The following is a 22336-nucleotide window of genomic DNA, read 5'->3' as shown; positions in this document are numbered from 1 at the left end:
TCTTCTTGGATTTCAACCTTTATTCTCTTTCTATTTGAAAGCATTTCTTGAATTTCACCAGTAATGCTTGGGTTTGTGCTTTTAGGGATGGGTAACATTCAGGAAAGCAGCCCGAGACCTCTCTCAAGAGGAATGGGAATATCGGGTTCTGCTCTGAGGGAGTTGTACTGGGATGTGATGATGGAGAACAGCAAGTTGGTCCCACGGGGTAAGCTGTCTACCTCAAATAATTTAAATATTCGCTCTGGAATATCAAGACTATCTTTTAAGAAAGTAAGTGAATTTTTTCATTCTGTTTTCAAAGGAACAGGTTAAGCTGTGTTGTATTGCAGGTGACACACCTCACCATTCTCATGATGTTCATACCTTTCTCAGCCCCTTCATATAATTTCTACCTCCCTTGATACCCAGGAAGCTAGATGTGACTTGTAGGACACTGAAGACATGTCCATTGCCAAAGAAATCAGGTGGTACATTGTGTTTGAACTCAGAGTCAGTAAAAATGCCCTGCCCTGCCACCGCCGCTGCTGCCCTGCCGCCGCCGCTGCCCTGCCGCCGCCGCTGACCTGCCACCTCCCTGCCGCCGCCGCCGCTTGTGGCCACCGCTGCTCCCCTGCCGCCGCCGCTGCTGCTCTGCCGCCGCCGCTGCTTGCCGCCGCCACTGCTTCCTGCCGCTGCCGCTGATCTGGCACTGCCCTGCCGCCGCCGCTGCTGCCCTGCTGCCGCCGCTGCCCTGCCGCCACCGCTGCTTGCCGCCTCCGCTGACCTGCCACTGCCCTGCCGCCACCGCCGCTTGTGGCCACCGCTGCTCCCCTGCCGCCGCCGCTGCTGCCCTGCCGCCGCCGCTGACCTGCCACTGCCCTGCCGCCGCCGCCGCTGCTTGTGGCCGCCGCTGCTCCCCTGCCGCCGCCGCTGTTTGCCGCCGCCGCTGCTGTCCTGCTGCCGCCGCTGCTCCCCTGCCGCCGCTGCTGTTTGCCGCCGCCGTTCCTGCCCTGCCGCCACCGCTGCTTGCCGCCGCCACTGCTTCCTGCCGCTGCCGCTGATCTGGCACTGCCCTGCCGCCGCCGCCGCTTGCCACCGCCGCTGCTGCCCTGCCGCCGCCGCTGCTTGCCGCCGCCACTGCTTCCTGCCGCTGCCGCTGATCTGGCACTGCCCTGCCGCCGCCGCCGCTTGCCACCGCCGCTGCTGCCCTGCCGCCGCCGCTGCCCTGCCGCCGCCGCTGCTTGCCGCCGCCACTGCTTCCTGCCACTGCCGCTGATCTGGCACTGCCCTGCCGCCGCCGCCGCTTGCCACCGCCGCTGCTGCCCTGCCGCCGCCGCTGCCCTGCCGCCGCCGCTGACCTGCCACTGCCCTGCCGCCGCCGCTGCTGCTGTCCTGCTGCCGCCGCTGCTTGCCACCGCCGCTGCTGCCCTGCCGCCGCCGCTGCCCTGCCGCCGCCGCTGACCTGCCACTGCCCTGCCGCCGCCGCTGCTGCTGTCCTGCTGCCGCCGCTGCTTGCCGCCGCCGCTGACCTGCCACTGGCCTTCCGCCGCCGCTGCTGCCCTGCCGCCGCCGCTGCTTCCCACCGCCGCTTCCCGCCGCCGCTGCCCTGCCGCCGCCGCTGTTTGCCGCCGCCGCCGCTGCTGCCCTGCTGCCGCCGCTGCCCTGCCACCACCGCTGCTTGCTGCCGTCGATGCTGCCCTGCCGCCGCCGATGCTTCCCGCGCCGCTGCTGCCCTGCCGCCGCCGCTGACCTGCCACTGCCCTGCTGCCGCCGCTGCTGTCCTGCTGCCGCCGCAATGGTTGAGTTAGTTGAAAATTGTTGAATTCAGGATTATAATTTTTTGAAGTTTAGGAACATGGTTGCCCATTAATATCCCCTGAATTTCAGATGCAAAGAAGATTTTCCTAGAGTAAGAATAATAATGTATAAAATTATGTGTGCCAACTCTATTTGGGAATAGAATCCTAAATTTAGAATAAAGATTATTTTTTTAGAAAAATGACTCTTCCTACGTACCAGTTTAAACTACTCATATCCCAATTGAAAAATGAGCAGAAGCCATGAACAGAAATTTCAAAATGGAAGAAACATATGGGCAGTAAACACAAAGAAAATGTGCAACCTCATGAAAATGCATGAGACACACAAAACATGAGACACACAAAGTAAATCCATATGATTGGCAAAAACTGAAGTCCAATAATGCCAAGTTATTGGCACTGGATGTGGGAAGGATGGAGGAGATGTGGATCCACAAAATCTTTTATGCTTTACTGGTAGAAATGTAAATCAGTATGATCATTTTAGAAAATAATTGAGGATTATCTAGTAATGTCAAACATTCACCTACTCTATGGTCTAGTACTTCCACGCTTGATATATACACAGAAGAAACTCTGCACATGTGTACCCTGTGATATTTACCACAATGTTAATAGCATCACTGTTGAAACAGCAAAACCCTAGAAAAACCTAGCTGCTCATCCACAGGAGAACGGGTGAATGAATTGTGTTATTCTCACACAGATGAAAATAAACGCAAGGAAATTATGAACACAGGATTCAGGGAGATCGCTGACCTCCATGGGTGGAGTAAGGCATTGAAAATGAGGTGGGCACTAGATTCATGACTGCTTATTTAAAATAATTAAATAAATAAGTCAGATCATGCACTGACTAATGATGAAAGCATATTGGACAAAGGATGACGGTAAAGCCAAAGTCCTGAGGTCAATTAAAGGAGCTTAAGAAAGAAAAGGTGAGGGAACAGAAGGGAAGGAAAGAAATCACGTCACTTTTCATTGCTTCTATAGCCTTGTCCCCAAATAAATTATCCCCACAGGCTATCTGCCCCCCTCCCCCCCTTGCAATTCTCTGGGCTGATGATTCTGGCCAAGCAATGGTACAAATGTTCTAGTAGTTGCCAACTTACTACTCTTCCTGGGTAACACAGTCAGCTTTTCTGGCTGACTTAGCCCAACAGCCAACCATCTACTTGTGGAAAGTTTCAGGGCTCAGACAGGCCTCTGGGGGAGGTATTTGAGATCAAGAAAGATTGGCAGTGCCTGCCTTCAACTAGATCTCTGTGTGAATGACAATTGTTCATCTCTGACGCAAACCACTTCAGGCTGAAATTTGATTTCACTTTCTAAGAGTCCAGATCCTTCTTCTCTTCCCTATCAGTCTGTGTCCAGAGCACTATTTCCAGGCCCCCAGTGTGTCTTCTCAAAGACTGGCTGAGCCACTTTCCAGATGGAGCCAACATCATCCTCTATCTGATCCACAAATCATGATCAGAAGGCCGAGGAAATGAGAAGTGTATACCCACCAGGAAGGGAGAGAAGCTTCCAGCACGGGGTACACAGCAAGATCACAGAGGCACAACCTAATTCTCCAGAAAGCCAGTTCAGATCAATGACAGGACAGCCTGGTTCCAGATGAAACTCTCCTGGATTTTAAAACACAAATAAATAGTAACATTGAAATGAGATAAGATTTACCACAAATTTAATCTGACATATTTAATGATATATATTATGATAATTATGGCACCTGAAGACCAGATATAAAGAGGAAGCCACTGACATATTTGACAATATTAGCTATTCCTGGGATTCCCTCAGACAAGAGATGGGAAAGAGAAAAGATAAAGTGCATGAGCTTCTCTCCTGCCAGAAGGGCACAGGGTACTGCTCCAGTCCTCCTTCCTTAAGAAGGATTTAAGGTGTGCCACAGTACCTGGAAGGAGAAACCAGCTTGATGCCCCAGAGAGACTGATTTCAGTGTTCATTTAGAAGTCAAAGTTATCAGGTCAGATCTCTCTCTGATAACAGCAGAGAGAAGCCCTGCCTGGAGAGGGCAGTGGGGAGGGTGGGCCTTTGTTCAAACATCAAAATACTGTGGGAACAAACTGCTGGTTAGTGAGAGATGGTGGGAGGACAGCTAGATATATCAGCAAGCTGGAAAAATAGCCACATTTTCAGTACAACCTAATAATAATCTTTACTCCTAGTATTTTCTTAAAGTGAAGCTTTTTACTACATAACACATTCCAAGTATACTAGGAATTGAAATGAGAAAGTCCAGATTCCAGGGTACCTCTTAAATACAGGCAGAGGATTTTAGACTTCATATACCAGGGCAGAGGATTTTAGACTTCATATACCAGTTCCTTGATCATCAGTAAACTCGTCTCTAAAATTTGACCTAGAGGTCATTGGAAGAGTAGTTCTTAGGTTAAAAAAAAAAAAAAGCCCAGAAATAGGTCCCTGTGCTGCCAAATGAGTTCTGAACTGGTGAATTCCTAAAAAACAGGACACAGCTTCCTGCAAATTATTAGGAAGTAGTTTTTGCCTCCAATTTACTGGCTTTGTATTACAACGTCTATCGAGGACGCTGGGTTTCCCCCACCCTTGCACTCCCTTCCTCCTTGGATGGTGGCAGATTTGGGACAAGGACCAGGAGAAAACTGAGCTGTAGTGCTAATGAGTAGATATGTGAAGAGTGAAGAGGATATATATTTTTTTAAATCTTGTCTCTGCATAATGTACCTACCTGAATTCCTCTTTTGGATTCTTTATCCTTATTTAAACCTGTCATTTGAGCATCTGAAGTAAAAATATGGGCCCAGGATCTACTTCTTAATGAGAAAAGCACCTCTTCTCCCCAACATCCTCACACGGAGAAATCAATTGAAACAGCCTCCAGTCAAAGGTCAAGAAGAAATCAGAGGGGAGCTGGGGAAATTAGCAGTTAGCAGGCAGGTGAGCCTGGCCATGCTGGGTCTTTCCAAGATCTCTAAGTTGTCTCTCATGAACGATCTTTCCCTGGCTGGGTTTGACTTTTGTGGGTTTTGGTTTAATTTTGCTTGATTTTCTTACTGTCGATAAGTAAGGCATTGCGGTAGTGTAGGATTGGTAAGGCATTAAAGTTTAGGAAGTGAGCCAGGAAGGAAAATGGCCAAGGAAACAGCCTGGCTGCCTTCAGACTAGCCTTCAAAGTCTTGGGGACAAATGGGGTCGTTGCAAAAGCTCATGGTCCAGCTGAACTCACCAGGGTCAGAAGAGCCACGTGCAAATTGGAGTCAAAGTGCTGTCATAACGAACAACACGTACTCCTTGGGGGTGGTTTTCACCTACACACAGATCTCCCTGGGGAACCGCACTCATTTGGATTTTTTTTTTAATTTGCACTGGGTTTTTTGAGTTTGTGTTGAGTTTGCATTTGAGTTTGCAGATTCTGGTCATGGCCACTTTCTTTGTGACCAACACTTATAGCATCTCCCACTCCAGTCGTCCAGCTCTGAGGTGGCTGCGGGAGTGCTGCCCATGAGTGGGCAGGATAAGCTGCGTGCACGCCCTGCAGGTCCCAGCTGGGCAGATCTCTGCCTCCTACCCTGTCCTCTGCAACTCAGAGGCACCTCGGGGACAACAGGGCAACCACATGAGGACATCTTCAGATGCAGAAAAAGGTAGTCGTCACCATGCCATCACCCTGAATCCTTAGTTCCACTCCTGACTGGTTCAAACAAACCTTTTTCTAGAGCTCTGACCATTGCGGAAAAAAAGTTAAGACACGAATCACCTAGATTTTGAAACTCCAGACTTTTCTGGTTTGGTTTTGCATCATCACAAGGTAAGAATCACAGTTTACTAACTCAGATGTGAATGGAATATGGCTTTAAAATATCCTAGGAAACAATATAATTTTACGTGACTATTTCATCTCAACAAGCAAATCAGAAATTCAGCCTCAGACATTTTGGAAAAGTCTACCCATCCCACACCAGATTGGACCGTGGTTCGAAGGCTTCACATAGTGACCAATTGGAGGGTCTTAGTCCTCAGTCGTCTGTTTATCTCCACTAAGTACCAAGATATGTGCTGTCCCTGTTTGTGCAGACCCAGACCTGGTGGCTCTCTGACGCATGCCACACTACACGTGGGCCTCAGGCATCCCTGTCTGATGCAAAGCTGAGCTCTAAAGTGCCTGCGATCTAGGGTTGCCAAGTTGAGCAAAAATAATAATAATAATAACAACAAAAAAAAAAGACACTCAATTACATTTGAATTTCAGATAAACAGCAAATCAATCTTTTAAGTATGCTCCATGCAATATTTGGAACATACTTATACAAAAAAAGACTGTCTATGTGAATTTCATACTTAACTGGATGTCCTGCATTTTATCTGAGAATCCCGTTGTAATCTCTGTGCCAATATTCCTCTATGAGATCGTGCTGCCTCCCTGAGGCATCTTCTGTAAACAGGACCTGGGTCGCTATGCCTCTGTAATTATGAACCTCTTCTAACACTAGACGAGGGGAACATTTTTCTGGGGAATTATTGTTCTCAGTGGGATTAAACTGTTTCAAACAAAGCCAGAACATTCTACAGATGGTTCTGCTTTCCACCTGTTTTACTGGCCAAGAGGCAATGAATTAGTCTATTACCTTGAAATTGGAGGCAGTGGGCAAGGCAGGAATTAAGGTGTCAAATAGTTTATCCATACTCCCCTCACTTTTGTTCTTTCTCTCACTCTGTCCCTCCCACCCCTTTCTCTCTTCTTTCTTTTTGCAGTATCAAAAGAAAATGTTTGGAAAATGCATTTTTCTTTAGGTCAAGTGATCAGGCAGTTTTTACACTATGAAAGAGATTTATAAAAATACAGTAAGGTCATATGAATCCTTGGAAGTTAGAGTAACTTAAGTCACAAATACAAAGGAGAATATAAACTCATGTCACACAAAAGTTCTTTTTCTAAATGTACATTTGAAGACCCTACACTTTTTTCCATAACAATGTTATCCCATTGTAACTCAAAGCAGAAGTTACTAAGAAAATGCATGGTTGTCTGGTAACCACATATACATGTTATAAAAATATTTTAAACATATTTTATGTGCATTTGATTTAATTGTTGATTGGACTATTCCAAAAAATCCAGGAATACATTCTAATGAATGAATGAATGAGGCAACTGCACAAAAGCATGTGTGAAAATATACTCACTGCAGCATTATTTATGAGAAAGAGAAGACCAATTTAACTGTCCTTCAATAAAATATTAATTAAATTGTGCTGTAATTACCTACTATGGCTCTTAAACCTGATATTTTATTTTCATTCAATCAGAGTTCCTAAAATAAGGGAGAGAAATTAAAAGACTTAAGTAGTGGAAAAGAAGATAGAAAACTGTCATTTTTCAATGACAACATAAATATGCATGTATGAAATTCAGAATAATCTACAGATTCATTATTTGAACTAGTAAATAAGTTTAACAAAGCTGCCAGATATAATGGCAATATACAAAAATCAGTTGTAATTTTATAGCAGTGTAAATAGTTCGAATGTGAATTTTTTTTTTTAATTTACAGCAGCATCAGAAAAAAGGAAGGGAAAAGATTTTCAAGGACTCTACACAGAAAACTATAAAATATTATTTAGTGGAATTAAAGACAAAACAGGAGGAGGGATAGATCAAGTTTGTGAATTACAAGATTCCATGTTTCTAAAATGTCAGTTCTCCTCTAATTAATGCCATAGATTCAGTGTAAACCCAGTCAACAACCAAGCAGACATTTTGTATGTGTGATCATTGACGGAGTAGTTCTAGGACTACAGAAGCATTGCAAAGGGCCAAGAATAGCCAAAACAATCTTGAAAATTAAATTTCCAAGACATCAAAACTTACGATAAAGCTGCAGTGATTATGACACCGTGGTATTGCATCAAGGATTGGCAGAGACCAATGGAACAGAATAGAGTGAAAAATCAGACCCACGCACGTGGTCACTTGACCTATGACAAAGGTGGCACTGCAGAACAGTGGGAATAATACACTCTTCTCAATAAATGGTACCGAGTCAACTGGATTACTCAGATGCCCTTTCAGGCCTGAGGTACTCATTGTTCCGGTGGCTGGGAGAGTTAGATGGCTGCTCACTGCTCACAGCTGCCTCTCCTCCTGGGAATTTCCCGTAGCCAAAGAAAGCAGCTTCTTCCAAGATGATTCTCTCTCCCTGAGGATACTCCTACATCAATGACTGGTCAACGCAAGTATGGAAAGTCCTGACCCTTCCTGGATTGGCCTCTCAAGGACCATTCTAGTTTAAGAGTTCCCCTTGGGAACAGCTTAGGTCATGAAAGCAACTGCATCCTCAAACTTAAGTCTCCCTCCACCCCATCTAACTCCGTATACTCCCTCTCAGAAGTTTACCCCAGTAAAACTTCTGCATACAAATCTTAGAGTCCCAGATTCTGCTTCCTAGGGAACTCAACCTGGAACACACTGGAAAAAATTAACCTTGACACTACCTCATACCTTACATACAATTAATTCCAAGTGATAGTTTATCTAATGTGAGTCATAAAAGATAAAATTTCTATGAGAATCTAACATAACCAAGCCCCCACTACTTTGGAGTTGAAGAAAGATTTCTTAAACAAGACACAAAAGCACTTATCATACAAAAAAAAGGCTGATAAATTGGACCACATTCAAATTAAGATGTTCTGTTTATCAAAGGATACAATTTAGAGTAAAAAGTCAAGCCACAAATTCAGGGAAGATAAACACAATGCCTATAAGCCACAAAGGATTTGTATAAAAAAATACATAAAGAAAGACCAAAAAATCAATAAGAAGATAGAAAAATCCAATAGAAAAAAAGAAAAGGGTAAGAGGTTTGAATGGGTACTTCCCACTCCCCAAAAGATATCAAAATAGCCAGCAAACAAATGAAAGGGGATTCAAAGTTATTAATACTCAGAGAATGCAAATTAAAACCACAATTAAATATTCACCTCAAACCCACTGGAATGGCAAGATTAACACTACCAGGTGTTGGTGGAAAATGTAGAGCACCTAGAATACTCAGACACAGCCTGAAGAAACTTGTGTTACATAGTCTAATAAAATTGCATACTTGCATGTATGTCTCTTTTAGGAATAGCCCCAACAGAAATGAGAGGACGTATATATCAAAACACTTACGTGTAAATGCTCATAGAAATGTTATTCATAATAACAAAAAATTAGAATAGTCCAAATGCCTGTTAATTTTTATAGACAATAAAAAAAAAACAAGGCAAGGAAAATAGAGTCAAAACAGAGGAAGCGTAATCAGGAAGTGCCTGAAAAGCAATGAAATTATGTTGAGGTAGAGGATCTAAAAATTAGGACAGTCTTGAATAAGAGAATGGCAAAGGGGGATAAAAATTTAACATTTTAGATATGGTGTCTCAAACAATTAAAGAATTATTAACACTTGATTTATTTATAGAAATGTATATAATTCATTCCTTCCACTAACTAGAGTATTATACACACCCAGCTTATAAATTGAAATGAGCCAAACACCAAGAAAGTAATGCATCCCGTTACTGGGATCTCTGCTCCTCTGAGTTGTTCAGCACAGTAGCAGCGCACCAGAAACTTGCACCACGACCACCAGCCTGCTAGCAGGCAGCTGTCCTGAATGTAGGCCCATGATAGTTAATTTTATATATCAACTTGCCTGGGCTATAGTGTCCAGATATTTGGTCAAACGTTGTTCTTGATGTTTCTTGTGAGGGTGTTTTTTGAATAAGATGAATATTTAATTGATGGACTTAGAGCAAAGCAGATTGCCCTCCATCATATAGGTGGGTCTCATCTAATCAGTCAAAGGGCTCAATAGAACAAACACCCCACCCCCCACCCTACATCTCCCTACCCCAGCAAGACGGAATTCCGCCAGTAGACTGTCTTTGGTCTTGAACTGCAACTCTTTCTGGAGTCTCCATTCTGCCAACCTATTCCATCAGATTTTGGACTCACAAAGCCTCTTACAATCATGGGAACCAATTCTTTAAAATCAACAGATCAAACTCTCAGTCTCTCTCTGTCTCCCTCTCTCTCTTCCTTTCTCTCCCTCCCTTTCTACCCCCCCCCCCACACACACATGCATGCACACACACCCCGTCTTGTTTTCCAGAAAAGCCTGACTAACACAAGGCCTAATATCTGGGAACAGCCAGTTCCCCCACCTGGATGAGCCTGGCATGAATATTACTAGCTTCCTGGTCCTAAGTGCAGCCTGCCTCTTCAGTCCTTCTATGCTCTCTGAAACTCACAGTCTTAAACATATCCTTTCCTCCCAGTCTTTCAAACTCTACCATTTCCTCTGTGTCTTTACAGGGACCAAGCTGAAGACTCTCTGCATTTGGGGACAGAGTCATGTGTCTGTGCCAGGCTCTGGCTCCCCACTGAGCTTCCGTGTCTGCTCTGACATCCGCTTCTCCTCTGAGCTGGCTTGTCCTATCCTGAGTGTCCCCTGACACCTCAGTCTCTTCAGGATCCTTTCCGTTGAGTTTCTATTGAACAGGTTGAAACTGTCCATAAAAGAAACTCTTCTATTTAGTGTCAAAAGCATCTCAGATTTCAATTTTTTTCTTTAATAAAAGCACATTCCCCAAGGTCAGTCAGTCTCGCTCAGCGCTGCTACTCAACAAGACAAATATTCTAAGGTTACAGTTTCTTCCCTCTGGCTCACTCCAAGAAATCCTTTGTGGCCCTAAGGTTGATTCACTACCTGATCATTCTTCAGCTTAGAATCACTCAAGGGCTTATAAAGACATGGTCTCAGGCCCCCGTTCCCAGAGTTTTTGCCTCAGTATTTCTGGGTGGGGCCTGGGAGCTTGCATTTCTAACATGTTCCCAGGTCAGGCTGAGGCTGTGGGTCCAGGGACCACACTTTGAGAACCACTGTTCTGGCTCTAGTTCTTTAAGTGCTGCCTCCTGTGCCTGTTCCTCCATTGACTACCTGTAGTCCCTAATTCTTTTATAGATATCTCTCCTGGTCCACGATGAAACTTGGAGGGGTAAAGGGAATGGGAGCTCTCACAGGCTTCCACTGCAGGGATAGGCCAAAATAAGGGGGAATTCAATTCAACATTGCAAACACTTTTTTTTTTTTTTTTTTTGAGTGGCTGCTGTGTTATAAAGCACTGGCGGGGAGGGGTTAAAGAGATAAATGAGTTTCTGTTCTCAAGAAACTTAACATGTAACAAAGCGAAAGCCCAGCATAGCACTAACTATAGGAGAAGGAAACATGTATTATATTACAGTACATTCCAAAGCCCTTAGGACTACAGCCAACACTGTTGTTCTACCAAGCATGTTCCCTAGGCCGACCCCACAGGTCAAGGGCAGACTTTTTCTCAGGGTCATGAAAGTTCAGGGTCAACAAGTCCACAATCCTGAGGGAGCATCTCCTTAAATTTCACATCCTGAGGGTCTCGCTATCCTCCTACCAGTGTTGGCATGCCAGAGGTCACAAAAGAGTTCTACAGCTGCTGATGGATTCCAGCCTTTCTCTCCATACAGGTATTTTCTACCAGAGGAGTTGGCCAGGCGGGTCTGAACCACACATACAGTTGGTGATGGAGCCAAGAGCTCATGAAGTGACAATGCAAAGTGCATAGAGCAAGAAAGAGCAGAGGGCCTAAGGCTGATATGTGAGGAATGTCAGCCTTCCAGGGATGGGATTTAGAAAGCTAAGTGGGAAGAAAAGCGGGACAGTTGGAGATCGTCTTTGATGCCTGATTGAAGTGTGTTAGATGTGGACTTGCTTTCGGGAAGCTTCCAGGCTAGTAGGGAAAACAAGATAACTATTCTAGGACCAAGCACTAAATCAGCGTTAAGGAGAGAGTGTAACAAAGAGGGATAAGCTAAGGCTTGCCTTCACTTGGGCAATAGGATCCTCAGTTCTTCCATTTAACATTGTTGACAGTGATGTTGATTGCAGAGTGTTTTTATGAAAAGTACATAAAATAAACTCCTAAGCACAGTCGCTGGCTCACAGTAATCATTCCCTAAGTTGTTTTTATTGTAATTTCTGTAGTGATTCTGTTGCTGGTAGTGATGAGTCAAGTTTCCAAGAAAGAGAGGGAGTTGTGGGCTGCGCTGGGGGTGATGGGTGATGGACAATGGGGAGTTGGAAGAGTCGGAACATTGAGCAGGATTCACCTGCCTCCTGGGACAGGACACGTGAGCAAGGAGCAAGGTCGGTGATTGTCAAAGTGTAGGAACGGGCCGGAGGATCAGTTGGTTCAGAGTGTGTACTGCGTGGGGGTTGAGGCATTAATAGTATGTTTGTTTTTTGTAACTAAGAATGGTGGAAGATGGCAACCAGACTTATGTGGTGATCGTTTCACAATGTATACAAATATTGAATTACTATGTTGTGCATCTAAAACTAATATGTTTTATGTCAATTATATCTAATTTTTTAAAAAAGGAGTAGATAGGGTCCGCACTATGAATCTTGGGATAGGAAGCTTGGGCTTTGTCCTAGAGTTCATCAAGAACCTCTGAAGATTGATGACAAAAATTAACATATTATTGAAAACAATCTTTTAGTGGGATTAATTTATAAATTGCAAGTAGTAGTTGGGGAGAGTGATGCCACGTAGTTCAGCATGTCAAATATGAGATGATGCAATGTTAGTAGTGGAAATGGAAAGAGAATATTCAAGACAAATGCAAAAGAAAACATCAATTTAAAAGAGAAGACAAAGGCTTTAGGGTTAGATATGAAGGTGTGGGCAGAAGCAGAGGCAACTCTTTCCTTCATACCTGGGCTTCCTACCCGGTCAGGTCTCTTAGAGAACATTTGTATTAACCTGCTTGTGCTTCCATAATGGAATGCCCGACTGGGTGGCTTAAACAAGACATTTATTTTCTCATAGTTCTGAAATGCAAAAATTCAAGATCAAGGTGCCATCACGGATGGTTTCTGGTGAGAACTTTGTTCCTGGCTTACAGGTGGCTCCCTTCTCACTGAGTCCTCACCTGGCCTTTCTGCTATGCCCTCACTGTGAGACAGGGGTCCCTTCTCTTCTTATAAGGAAGCCAGCCCTATTGGATTAGGGTCCCATGCTGTGATCGCATTTAACTGTAATTCTCTCTCTAAAGGCTCTGTCTTCAAATACAGTCACATTGTGGTGGGGGGACTAGAGCTTCATCATATGAACCTGGGCCGGGGGTGGTAGGGGACCCTACTCAGCCCGTAGCAGTGGTGTCATATGCTACATGAGACAAAGGAAGTATGAAGTTTGAGCTAACGGAGAGGAAAATAGTTTTGGCATTAAATGCAATGGTTGGTTAATCTATAGAGCCATCCAGAATAACATTCTGTAATGACAAAAATGTTCTGTGTCAGCATTGTTTGTTACGGTAGCCGCTAGTCACAATATGACAACTGAGCATTTAAATGTGGCTAGTGAGTCCGAGGAAGAGAGATTTTAAGTATATAGAATTTCAGTTTAAACTGTATTGAACAGCACAAATTAGAACTACAGGAACCCTAGGCAGCGTAAGGAGGTTTTATCAATATTTAGGTATCTAAGGCTTCTCCTAGGCTGTAAGGCCTTGTACTCTAGATACTCAACTTCCAACCACCTCTTGTCAGCCAAGAAAACTCTGAAGCTCTGAAAAGATATATGACTGTTCCAGGTTGACACAGCTGGTTACTAGACCCTAGATCATCAGTTAGGGATTAAATATTTTTATGGCAGCAGTCATGCCATTAGAAATGCTTAACAGGCAGCTGGAGATAAATAGCTGTTTGTCAAGGACTGAGATCAGTGCTGGGGAGTCAGTGCATGGGTGTGAAAATGTGGCCGTGAAAATGGATACAACATACAAAGAAAAGAACATGGGGCTCCACGTCAAGCCTTGATAAATACTGACATGTAAATGGAAGGAAAATAAAAACAAAGCATAAAAGGAAATAGATTTTCATCTGCCAATTTTATACCAACAATTAGATAGCCCCAGATCGCCACCTCCTCAACATGCTCACAATTCATCTCAGACAGGTGGGCACAGTTAAAGAGCAAGAGCCCTTGCTGCCCGCCTCCCCGCCACGAGAGAGCTGGCTGCCCACAGCAAGGCACTTAACCTCTCTGTGTTCCATCTCCTCCTTTGTCAAATGGGGTTGATGACAAGACTTCCGTCAGAATGCTTTTGAGATAAAGTGAGATGCATGTACAGTACCAGCAAAGCCCTGGCGCATAATACAGATTCTTTAAATTTTAGATTGAAAAAAAACTTGTCTCGTCCCCAATCTTATTCCTCTTCCCGTGTCCCTGATCTAGGCCAAGAGCCTTGCCCTTCAGCTAGTTGTTCTCTCTGGAAATCTGAGTCATCTTTGATTCCTTCTTCTCCCTTAATCACCACATCCAGTAATTCACCAAGTGTTATTGATTCTAGCTGCTCCGTCTTTCAGATACAGCCACCTCTCTGTATGCCCTCCACTACAGCTCTCACACACGTCTTCTGCACTTTCTGAAAAAAGCATCCCTGTTTCCAATATGTTTGCTATACCCATCCATTCTCTACACCAGGATGGGATTTCTACACCATAGGATCTCCAGAGTGGGATTTTGAAACCTTGAGGTGTCCAGGGGAAGATTTTAAACCCCAAGTCATTTTGCAGCCTTCCCCAGCAGTTTCTTTTTGCAGACAGGATTAAGTTGACATTCCTCAGCATGGCACTCAAGACCATTCACAGCCCACCTGCAAACTACCTCTGTTTACATATTTCACCTTTTACTTTGAACCAAGAATACATAAATAGGAACCCATGCATTTTAAAAGTTCAAATGAATAATAGTCTTGTGACTCAGTGTGGACCTGGGAGGAAGAAGCAGGGTTTGTTTTTGTTTTTCAGATTGACGTCTAGGGGAAAATGCAAAATTCCCTGTCAAACCTTGCAGAGAGATTCCTTACCAGCACCTCCTGTTATTAGGTACTATTCCAACCCAGCCTTGTGATTTTCTTCTCTCATTTTTCATGGTAGGGAGGTTCCTTTTTCAGTGCCTACAGCTTCAAGCCTGCCTCCTGGAACACACGCTGCGTGTAATGTGGATCGTTCCTAGTCTATGTGAGAATGAAGTGAAGAGCCCCATAAAATAAAGGATCCCATTGAATTGGTTGCAGATGGTTTGGTGTCTTTTTTCCTAATCCTCCACTTACATGGTCTTCATTTGGAGCTCAGGTCTCCTGTTATTGGGGCGCATGGATCCTTTCTCCAGGGGTTCCCGTGTTAACACTCCATCCACGTAGCCCGGTCTCACACGCACTCGAGTTGGCTTTTCTCTTTCATTTCTCCAAATATATTCCCTTTACAGGTTTTTCTACAATATCTTATCTTTACCTTTTTTTTAAGTAATTTTCATCAGTTCCACTCCTGTTTAATCTTTCTCAGAAGCACAAGTTCACACACACACACACACATACACACACACACACACACACGAGTTCCCCACACCTGTGTTTAGGTGCCATTTTACTAGGCTGTCTCTGTGTTTGACTTAACATTTTCATTATTCCTCAATATCACCACATTCCAGGAAAGACAACCATTTTCCTGTGAACTTCTCATTTTGATCCACATGTCTCAGCAAAATGGAGAAATAGAGTCACAGACAGACAACATGAGGGCTTTGTTTAAGATGCTGGCCATACATAAATACATCGCACCTGTTCCCAAAAATAAGCCTGTGCGTCTGAACTATGACTGGTCATTTCACGCCATCTGCTGGACACAAAGAGTCACAAGCTAGGAAAATCAGATCAGACTTCATGATTATCAGGTTCCCAAAGCTGACCTAGAACTGTGCTGAGCAAATTACTTCCTGCTGGAACAAAGCTTTATCTCCCCTTAGAACAAATCTCTCCAACTCCTCATAAATATCTCTTGGTTAGATTATGATGCCCAGTTGTTTGGTCAAACACCAGTTTAGAGGTTTCTGTGAACATGTATTTCAGGTGTGGTTAGCATTTAAATCAGTACCTTTGAATTAAGCTCATTACCCTCCATAATGTTGATGGGCCTCATCCAATCAGCTGAAGGCCTTCAGAGGAAAGCCTGAGGCTCCCCAAAGTGGAGGGAATTCTTTTCATGACTGAAGCGTGGAAACCCACTCTGAATCTCCAGACTATCGTCCCTTGGAATTCAGACTCAAGACTGCAACCTTAACTCTTACCTGAATTTCCAAGCTGCAGGCCCACCCTACAGATTTCAGACATGATAGAAAGCTAGACAGACAGATAGACAGAGAGTTGGATAATCTCCTATTATTTTCATTTCCCCCTTGGAGAACCCTGACTAATCATTTTACTATATCCCAGTGACAGGGGTATAGTTATGTTCATAGTTATAGTAAAGTACATTGCGGTCATCATGTAACGATATGTGTAAATGAAGTCGTTATGCTGTATGCCTGAAACTTATAATGCAGTGCTGCATGTCAATTATATCTCAATAAAACTGGAAGAAATAAATTGCAACTTGGGAGACACAGGTTTGGGTAAAACTGAGTGTTTCAAGGACGGGAGTCAGGGGCTTATAAAGACAAAAAGCCAAGAGGTTGTCAAAAGTTGCCTGACGAGAATTGTGGCTGATACTGATGTGAGCCAGTCAGGAAACCTTTTCCTTAAGGAATCACAGGTTATTTTCGGGTTGGGGCTTAGTGAGTATCTTAAGTTTCTGGCAGGTGTTCCAGATGACTTCATTAAGGCAATGAATGCTCACAGGGTTGGATTCTCTGTGGGCTGAGATGTGCATAAATCACACCTCCTTAGAGAGCCCTCTCAAGCAATGCAGACTCCATTTTTATTTTTCTTTCACAAAGGCAGCCTTCTGCTGCCAGGATCAGTGACCCCACCTCAGCCTGGAAGACATTCAGGTGAGCTTCAGCTCACTGGCTAGTGCTGTAGGAATAGCAGTGTTTGCCATCGATCTCTTCCCTGCAGGCGAGGCCGCGCCCACGCCAGCTGTAAATGAGCACAGGCTCGTGCTGGGGCGGGGCCGGGGAGCGGTCCTCTACCCTTCTAGGTTCATCTGGCTGGTCTAACAGTTAAAATAACATGAGGCAGATTAACAGGAGAAAAATAAACAAAAATTGAATAACACGTGTACTTCCTGTTTATACCCCTGGGAGACAGCCAGGAAAAACTGAGTGAACTCATCAAGAAGGCTGAAGCCCTCACCTTCAACATCATCTTCAGCTAAAGACTGAAGAGGTTGCTGCAGGCAGCGGTCAGTTACAGAGGTTGGTTACATGGAATGGCTGGAGGCATGAGAAACTTCAGTTAGACAAGGGATGGAAAGTTGTCACTTTGATTTAGACATGGGAGTCATCAGGGACTCGTTGCGTGGGGATGGAGGAAGGGGAAGACACACCAGATGGGTGGGGACAGACTGCTGATTGGGAAGCAGGCAAATCTTTCATGAAGTTTGTCATCGGAAGTAAGACTGTGTGGTTCAAGTGAGAGGGAAGAAACAGGGAGATATTTACAGAGAGGGAAATTTGAAATCATCACTGAGAAGGAAGAAGATGCAAATTAACTAAATAAAAGTAGTAGGAACACTGGGCAGTGTGTGGTTGTCTTCAGCAGCACTTAGATGCCTGGGGGAACTTAAGGGGGAAGAATGATAATCAGTCAGTTGTGTCATTGGGAGTTTTGCCAAGTAAGTACACTGCAAGGACAGAAAAGGGAATAAAGGATGTAAGTAGGAGTTATTAAAATTTTAGCTCTTGGAAATTGTTGAGAAGGAGAATATTTCCTTTACTCTCTTAGGTTCAGTGATTGGGAGACTGCAAATTAAATTGACTAAAGCCAATTACTGTGAGAAAAAAATTACATATGAATACATGCAAGAGTTTACAAAGAAATGTGATTGGGAGGGGTGGCTAGAATTGGAGGCTTATATACAATTTAATAAGTGACAGGAAAAGGAGAAAGGCATTTTTTGAAAAACAAATGACTTCTTGGTGAGAGGGGAGAGAAAAGGTGCTAATGGTAGAACAAGTGACACTTAGGAAAGATAAATAGTGCCTTAGGAGAATGAATGGAAGATGTGACAGTTTTGTGACAATGTCCACTTGAGTCTGGTGCTCAGAACTTGTCTCTAATTTTAAGACTGTTTCCAAAAAGTAATTAAATAAATAGAGAAGATGAAAAGCCTGAGGTAGATTTCATTTCTCCTTGAGGAAATAGCTGTGAATCAGTGTTTAAGGCAGCATATAGAAAGTTTGATGGCACTGTAATGATTGTTGTGATCCATCAGAACGCTGACAGCAGCCACACCAGATCCGAATGCTGTCCGTTTAAATCTTCAGGTCTATATACAGTGATTAACAGTGGAAAATTCAAAAAAGCTATCAATCAACACTGCTCAATATCAATGAGAAGTTTGGTGGGTGGTTGGGTGTTGTTTAAACAGCTGGCATCCGGGCTCAGTTTGAGTATGTAATACCCCAAAGTGCTGGGTTTTATTCCCAAAATCGGCTTACAAGTTAATGAGATGCAGAGAAATGTGGCTTAAAATACCACATTATATGTGCATGAGTTTTAATCATGCACATATAATACAAAAATATTTTCCTTTAATAAACATTGTCTATATCTTACTTAAAGAGAAATAACTAAAATGTTACCCAAGCAGCCCAGCAGGTAAATGTTTACTGTTCCTCTGTAACATCGTATAACAGATACTTTCTCTTCAAAACCTCCTCATATTCTTTACATGCGTTCAAAAGCATATCGTCAATTAATCTTGACTCTTTTGAAGATCCTCGAGGAGTTCGGTAGGACTCAGACTGAAGTTTAGGAGTAGCTGGAAAGAAAATGAAAGAATTAAATTCCTTATTTAAAATACTTCATAGGTAACTAAATGTCAGTTTTTTTTAAGCTGAGACTTTTCTAAGTTTTAAGAAGAATGAAAAATACCTACATATGATTACAACACAAACCCAAGATTACTACTGTACACTTTGCCCAGGGTTGCACGTTGAATTAACTGCTCTTGTGGCTAAGGATCAGAGCTCCTGCTTTTCTCATTACTCATTCATTTACTCAGCAGCCATGTGCTAAGGCACTGTGAAAAACACTGGAATCCCAAGATGAAGAGGACACAGTCCACCCTGAAAAATCATGTACTGTAAACTGGAAAAATAGATGAACAGGCAATTTTGGCACAGAGACATAAATGCCATGACAGGTATAAAAGAGGGCACAGGTGGAACACTCAGAAGGGACATCCAGCTTTGTGTCAATACTGTCCACTCTTTGGTGGCCGTGATATGTAAGCAGATATCTGAAGGAGGATGAGAAAGTGTGGGGGGGGAGAGGCAACAAGCAGACACACAGAGCAGAGGCAGGAAGGGCGCCCGCGGAGCTGGAAGCAGTCTGACCAGACGCTGGAGCAGAGGGCGGAGCAGGGGAGGAAAGAGACGTGGCTGAACACTTTGGCAAGAGCCAAAGTGATGTGGGTATTTTTCCTCCAAGCTAAGAAAGTTGGAGTTTTTCCTGAGGGCAAAATGTTAACCAGTGACAAAGGGAATGACAGGAAATTTAACTGTCATCCACCAGGTGACAGCTACATGAACTGTGATTGCTTGAGTCTGGGGTTGTTGGCCTCTGTCACTATCAGAAACTCGAGAAGCTGATGAGCTCCATGTGTTCTGAGAACAGTAGCCATGTGCAGGTGACAGGCCCACAGGGCCAGCAGGAGGGGAAGGGTACAGCCAGAAATAGAGAACACAGACTTCTGTTTTAAAGCTATGGATCATGATGAAGAAGTGAGCAATAAGTATATTTATCATTATGAATGAAATTGTGCTTTCACAGTTTTCATTAGATACGTGTAAGCAAAAAATTTAACGTAGTATCTGTTTTTCAAACAACAGAAAGTGGTGCCATTTACTGTTTACAGAGCATTTCAGAAATCAATGTCTAAATTCAGGAATGTTGGCAACATACCTTCTTTTACTTCTCTAGCTGTGTTATTTTCCAACTTCTTGTGCATCTGAAATAAGTCAAATATTATTTTTAATGTTTAAGTTAAACAAGAAACACTATCAGAGGAATGACAGCTAGCTTATGATATGTGGCCTTTAAATAATTCTTTTAGAGACTTGACCTAATTTGGGTATTGCTTAAGTAGAAAAATAACATGAATAAAATAAAATAAATTCCTACTTACTTTGATTTTACATAATAGAGAACATATATATGTAAGGCTTAGATTCCCCTGATGGAAAGCACAGTAAACACTGCCCTGTCGGAGACACATGATCTCAGAGGGTGATGTCCAATCTTATTAGCACAAAGAGTTTAAACAATTCATGTTCTACACTGAATGAATTACTTTGCACTACTCAGAAAAACTGCCCTTTATAAAAGTTCAGTTTTTGTTTTTAACTTTAATGGACTTTTCCTTAAATGAGCTTTCCATTCCTGCACTTTTATAAAACTAAAATTTTAAGGTGTGTTCTATGCTAAATATGTTTTTAACACAGAATCGTAGATACATAAAATGAAGAAAGGGGTTTTGTTATAATGTCAAGTGAAAATTCTACTGGCAAACAAATTAAACAAATGGATGTTGCTCTCTGTATATGACTAAGACATTTATGTCAGAAAAGCTGCTTGAAGAAAAGAAAAGGAGAGGCTAGCACCAGTTTTCAAACTTGGTTTCTGATTCACAACTTCCTAGACTTAGAAACAAGGAAAACAGTACAGAATTCTTTAACTGTAACTTTGTTTCCATTCTAGAAATTAGGGCCAAATTTATGAAACTTGATTTAATTAGCCATGTATTTAATTATGAAATGTGTGGGGACCCTTCAAACTACAAGTGTCCCCATCTAGTGTGTTCTTTTAAAAATCTTTCTTATAAAAGTCACCTGCTCACTAAACAGGGTCTAAAATAGTCCACCAGACATAATAAACACTGTGGTGATATCAGTAACACGAGAGCTGAGGCCTTTGTAAGTGTTAGGGGCAAAGATAAAATTTTGGGCTACCTTTTACCAATATTTTCAGAGACTGTTTTCCATAACACTGTCTGACAAGAGCATTCTAGAGAGGCCTTATGCAATCAGCAACGTGACAACAGTGCCAGGCAGGTCCTGAGAAGTGAGTAATGCTGAACAGATGAAGGGAGAAGCCTTTATTGAAATAATTTCATATAACACTATGCAAAATGTGGATCACACTTGTACATGAATTGAAAGTAAGATTACTATCTTTTCCTCTGCAAAGCTATATTGTCAGTTTGTAACTATTAAATACATGTATTTTGCTGCAGAGGAAAGAAATGAGAAAGAATTTGTTGATCAAGGAGCTGAAAAATTAAGTATAGAGAAAAGAGTGAATGAAAGAAAAAGAACTGGAGGAATTTAAGTGATTGTCTTACAAAAGATAACACGCTTCCTCACTTGTCCATTCACACAAAATGAAATGAGGGCAGGAGGGAGTCCACAGGGCAGAGAACTGATACCAGAAACAAGGTCATTAAACTCTGCCTCTGCCTTATGAGAAATGAGCTTAACTACTGTGATAGTTTGATTAGAATTAAAACTCAGAGTGGATGTCCCCTGCCTTGGAAGGCTACTTTTAAAAGAAACGTGATCAGATTCTGCTGAGACGCAGTGCTGTGTCATGTAAAAAGTTACAGTCTTAGGAATATTAATCGTTTTAGCTCTGGTGCACTGGAATAATCCCATTTAGAAAAAGGGTTGCTAAACTGAATGGATAGTTGAGAAATTTAAAAATTACTTAAATAAATCATTAGAAAATGTTTGAAAGTGTCAGGATACACCAAAAGCCCAAAATCAATCAATGTAAAATTTAGGCTTCCTATTTAAAATAGATTTGAAGGACATTTATTAACTATTATGGCCATGCTTCATGTTTGGCACACCAATACTTAAAACTCTTGAACATAAAAAAAATCTTTAAAACAGAGAAATTCTGTCTGTTATAATATTGTCTGGAATTAAGTTTTCAGTTCTTAGAAAAAAATTCTATGTGCAAGAAAATCTAACAGTGATGTATCTGCTCAGGCTAATTGTAACTTTTTGTATTCTATAATAATATAATAAATAACACAATTGAATAAAACTGTAAACTTGCTTCTGACATGTAGGACAGAACATCCCAGAAATAAGCTAGAATGTGAAATCTGAGGGTAAATATTAGCAAAACAGTTATGGGGTCCATCTGCTACCACTACAACGATGTCAAGTGACAAGGCTATACTATATGTAGCAGTAAGAGAGGCAATAAATCCAAGCGTTATGAACTGGAGAAAACTTGCTTCAACAACCAGCACGACTGAAATCACAGACTTAGAGCAAAACTTCCGTCAAGTTAGAAAAAAAAAGGCTGAGTAAGCTTGAACTTCACAGTAGGAACAGTCCAAACTGTTAAAACCTTGCAAATAAAGGAGAATGTTAAATTCAATCCCAATGCCATTTTTAACATTTTGCTTTCTGGAATCATAGCTGAAAAG

At 42.6% G+C, this 22336-nt stretch overlaps 2 protein-coding genes across 6 annotated transcripts in view; one reads left to right on the top strand and one right to left on the bottom strand.

The window, feature by feature from the left end:
• The window catches only part of ZNF529 (zinc finger protein 529), a 198529-nt gene that overhangs the window by 26732 nt on the left and 149461 nt on the right, over positions 1 to 22336 (top strand). For 2 of the 4 annotated variants that reach the window (XR_010382404.1, XR_010382402.1), the window contains 2 exons: positions 86 to 273; positions 7361 to 14969. The exons of 1 other annotated variant lie outside the window; for it this stretch is intronic. The gene's annotated coding sequence lies outside the window, so the exon portion shown is untranslated. Of the gene's footprint in view, positions 1 to 85; positions 274 to 5524; positions 5617 to 7360; positions 14970 to 22336 lie in introns of those variants that run through there. One more of the 4 variants, XR_010382403.1, reaches the window with a different exon arrangement.
• The window catches only part of LOC135322095 (ankyrin repeat domain-containing protein 26-like), a 34495-nt gene continuing 29560 nt past the window's right edge, over positions 17402 to 22336 (bottom strand). For both annotated transcript variants that reach the window (XM_064489577.1, XM_064489578.1), the window contains 2 exons: positions 19801 to 19846; positions 17402 to 18655 (listed from right to left, as the gene is read on the bottom strand). In XM_064489577.1, the coding sequence (XP_064345647.1) occupies positions 18501 to 18655; positions 19801 to 19846 (201 nt within the window). In that variant the 3' untranslated portion in view covers positions 17402 to 18500. The remainder of the gene's footprint in view (positions 18656 to 19800; positions 19847 to 22336) is intronic.

This window comes from Camelus dromedarius, chromosome 9, assembly GCF_036321535.1.
Source record: "Camelus dromedarius isolate mCamDro1 chromosome 9, mCamDro1.pat, whole genome shotgun sequence".
NCBI lineage: Eukaryota > Metazoa > Chordata > Mammalia > Artiodactyla > Camelidae > Camelus > Camelus dromedarius.
Note: the sequence above shows the minus strand (reverse complement) of the source record. Positions and strands in the feature narration are given on the sequence as shown.